Source organism: Nelusetta ayraudi, unplaced genomic scaffold (genome assembly GCF_046127955.1).
Source record: "Nelusetta ayraudi isolate G7.1 ecotype Tasmania unplaced genomic scaffold, CSIRO-AGI_Nayr_v1 ptg000175l, whole genome shotgun sequence".
Lineage (NCBI taxonomy): Eukaryota > Metazoa > Chordata > Actinopteri > Tetraodontiformes > Monacanthidae > Nelusetta > Nelusetta ayraudi.
In genome coordinates, this window is record NW_027466224.1 from 177501 (window position 1) to 181425 (window position 3925).

Sequence of the window (3925 nt, forward strand, 5' to 3'; positions counted from 1 at the left end):
TGGCAAAAAAAAAAAAAATCGCTAACGTGGCACAGTCAAACTGCGTCGTTAGCACTGATGCTAATCGGCGGTTCCAGCCGTATCCCGCCTCCTCTCACGCTGCCCATACTTCAAACTTCAAACGGCCCTGGCGGCGGCAGTGTGTGAAGTGGAAATGAGCTGCGTTCAAAGAGCGGCAGAAACAGCAGCCTCCGCCGAGCGGCGAGCTGAGAATGTTTTTATTGGCTGACGGAGGGCGAGAGGAGAAAGTTCTCATCAAAGCCCTCGATGCTAATGAAGCCGCGGCTGGGGGATGTTTTCAGCTGAGGAAGGAAGGAGGGAGGGAAAGAGGGAGGTGGCATGAGGAGCAGGACAGGAGAGCCTCTTTAGGCCTTCCCATGATGCATCGCTCCCCTGCCAGGATCTCATGGTGGAGGAACAAACTGATCTCAGAGCAACTCAACAGGTGGACCATCTGTCACCATTTCACTCCTCCTCCCCCTCCTCCTTCATCTCCTCCGCCTTCTCTTTCTCCTCCTCCTCCCCTTTCCACCTCTTCCTCCTCCACCTCCTCATTCCCCTCTCTCGTTTCTCCTCCTTTTCCTCCTCCACCTCCTCATCCTTCTCACGCCCCCCCTCCTCTTTCTCCTCCAACTCCTTGTTCTCCTCCACATTCCCTCCTCCCCTCCTCCTCCTCCTCCTCCATCATCTGATTAGTGACACTTATTCAAACCACCATCGATCAGTTGGTCAAATCTCAATCGACTTCTGCTGCCGTTTCCATGGCAAAGAAAGGATGATGCAGGAATCAATGTCCCCTTACACACACACACACACACACACACACACACACACACACACGCGCACACACACGCACACACACACACACACTCAGCCCTCCAGGACTCGGCTGGAGTCCAGGTTTGGTGCAGCAGCGGTGATAAACTCCGACTGGACGGTTTAATCTCAACAACTCATCTGTAGCGTCGCCCTCTGGAGGCCGAGCGCAGCACAGCGACACAAACTGCGACTGCAGAGGGAACAAACTGCAGCTTTGCAGCTGGTGTGGAGGAGAGAAACCACACACACACACACACACACACTCGCCGTCTGGGAGGTCAACGCTGCCACCTGTTGGCTGTTCTGCCGCCACTCGGCAGGTCACCTTGTCGTGACGCTGCAGCAGGCTGCTCTCTCTCCCCGTCGTGACTCAGAGCCTCAGCAGCTGCTGCTGCTGCTGCTGCTGCTTCATTCAGCGCCACCCTCCACCAACCAACTCGTTCACACAGAGGTCGTCCACGTGGAGTCGAGTCAGAAGGTTGAAGGTGTTTGAAACGATTCCGCGGTGGAGCTGGTGTGGAGGGTGAAGGTCGGCGACAGAGGAAACAGTGCAGTTTCCTGCTCAGGCACCTGCAGGATGTTGACCTTCAGATCTTCAGACAGTCAGACTTTCAGAGCTTCAGACCTTCAGATCTTCAGACAGTCAGACTTTCAGAGCTTCAGACCTTCAGACCTTCAGATCTTCAGACAGTCAGACTTTCAGACCATCAGACCCTCAGACCCTCAGACCTTCAGACCCTCAGACCTTCAGGCAAGCAACACACTTGGCAGAGTTTTGGCTCCTTCATCCGTCACTAAACTTGACTTGAAACTCAAAGTCCAGGTGTGACGCGAGCTGTGACGTCACCGCCGTCCTCAGGCAGCCTGAGCTAAAAGCTAGCCGTCTCTAACAACAAGGTAGCGGCTCCAGGAGAGGTTACTCCGGGTCACCGCAGCCCACTGTTGATGCGTAGAGGAAAGACGGATGACGACGACAACAGACACTATTGATGCTAAGACGTTGTGTCGTCTTTAATGTGAGGTCGAATCCTCAACAGACGGAACAGGAAGTTCTGGCAGAAGAAGGTCATGTGACGGGATTTAGCAACACCAAGCGCAGGCGTCAATCAACCACTACTGGTCTTGGCCCGTTAAGGTGAGGACGTGAGGACGAAATGACCCTCAAGGAGGCCGGCTGGACTTCAGCAGCAGCAGCAGCAGCAGCAGCAGCGCTGGAACCTCAGCAGGACGTTGAGTCCATGAACGCAGCATGAAAACCAGCAGACGCTTTACACTGACACATCTGCACACAGCAGCAGACTGCACTGCGTAGTGGTGGAGACCAAGGAAAGGCTTCATATCTTAGAGACCTCCACACACACACACACACACACATTCTTGGCTCTGGCTCCTGGCTGGCCTTTCCTCCTGTTGCCACAGCAACCAGCAGCACCGTGTCTCATTTCCAGCACATGCTGCTGCTGCTGCTGCTGCTTCAAAAAAAAGGGAAAAAGAGCAGAGAGGCAGTGCGCGCGCACACACACACGATGAGTGAGTAATTGTCCTGATTGCCAGCTGCAACGCACACTTGCTTCCACTTTCATACACTCTTGAACCCGCAGCCATCACCACTTCCTCCCAACCTCAACCCCGACTTCCTGCCCCACACCTCCACCCATCCATCCATCCATCCGTCCGTCCATCCGTCCATCCGTCCATCCATCCCTCCTACCTCACAGTTGCGTCCGGCGAAGCCGCGGCCGCAGGTGCAGCTGTAGTCCCACAGGTCCTCCGGCAGCGGCGCACACAGGCCGCCATTGAGGCAGGGGCGGCCCTGGCAGGGGTCCGGATGGGGCGGGGCCTGGGTGGGGGTGGGCTCTGCGGGGGCCGGCGTGTCTGGGGCCAGCTGGAAGAGGGGAGGGGGGGGGGGCCCGACCGTCCTGCCGCTGGTGGTGGTGCTGCTGCTTAGGAGGAGCAGGAGGAGGACGTGGGGGAGGAGGAGCTGAGGTGATGCTGAGCTCTGCTTCATCCTGCTGCTGCTGCGACTGTGTGTGTGTGTGTGTGTGTGTGTGTGTGTGTGTGTGTGTGTCTGTCTGAAAGGAGCAAGAGAGAGAGAACGAGTGTGTGTGTGCGAGGATGCTGAGCCTCCGCTGTGCTCAGGCAGAATGAGGCAGCGGCTGACAGCGAGGAGGTAGGGGAGGAGTGAGGAGGAGGGAGGGGGGGGAGAAAGGGGAGGGGCCTGTTTGTCTCCGAGTCATCGTGACGCTGATCGCTGACGACACACACACACATCACCCTTTATTGGCCAGCAGGGGGAGCTCTGCAGTGATCAACAGAGGACCAGCGGTGATCAACAGAGGACCAGCAGTGATCAACAGAGGACCAGTGGAAATCAACAGAAGACCAGCAGAGATCAGCTGAGGACCAGTGGAGATCAAGAGGACCAGCGGAGATCAACAGAGGACCAGTGGAGATCAGCTGAGGAGAAATCTTCATAGGACACAAAAATAAACTGGAGGCTGTTCAGTGCAGCTCATCATCACAGCCATTGCCACTCCCTTGGTCTCCACTGATTGGTCCTCCTCTTGCTGCTGCTGCAGCAGGAGATGAGGTCACCTGCAGTCAGGAGGTGTTTGATGCAGATGATGTTTCTCCCCGAGCAGCAGAAGAACCGCCGGACGGTTCACCCTCACAGGAAATTAGTTCTGGCTGCTGCAGCTTGAAAAATTCTTCCAGTCAAAGCACTGCGACATGTTTGCTAGAACATTCGGATCAGACGTTGAAGGATTGTGGGTAATTTGTTACAGCTACAGACGCTTGCAGACAGCCATGCAGAAGAAATTGTGTGTTGAAAAGTAAATCGTTTCAAGCCCCGTTTCACCCGCGGTGGTGATGGAGGCTGAGGACCTCTAGTGGCGCTTAAAGGAACTGCAACATTCTATGAAGAGCAGCAGGTCTCATTTGAATTAAACACACGCGATTCAAGAGGGAAAGTATAAAATATGAAATATAGAAATTGTGGGAACTTCACTCCGCATGAAAATTATATATTTTTTAACCCAGTGTTTGAGACTTGCTGACAGGGCAGTGGGTGGAGGGGGGGGGGCTCAATGAAGACAAACAGACC

General features: G+C 55.1%; 1 protein-coding gene across 1 annotated transcript in view; it reads right to left on the minus strand.

Annotated features, from left to right (window-relative positions):
- Positions 1-2949, minus strand: part of dner (delta/notch-like EGF repeat containing) — a 14284-nt gene extending 11335 nt beyond the window's left edge. The window contains exon 1 of the mRNA XM_076014975.1: positions 2531-2949. Within this exon, the coding sequence (XP_075871090.1) occupies positions 2531-2827 (297 nt within the window). The 5' untranslated portion in view covers positions 2828-2949. The remainder of the gene's footprint in view (positions 1-2530) is intronic.
- Between the last annotated feature and the right edge of the window lie 976 nt (positions 2950-3925).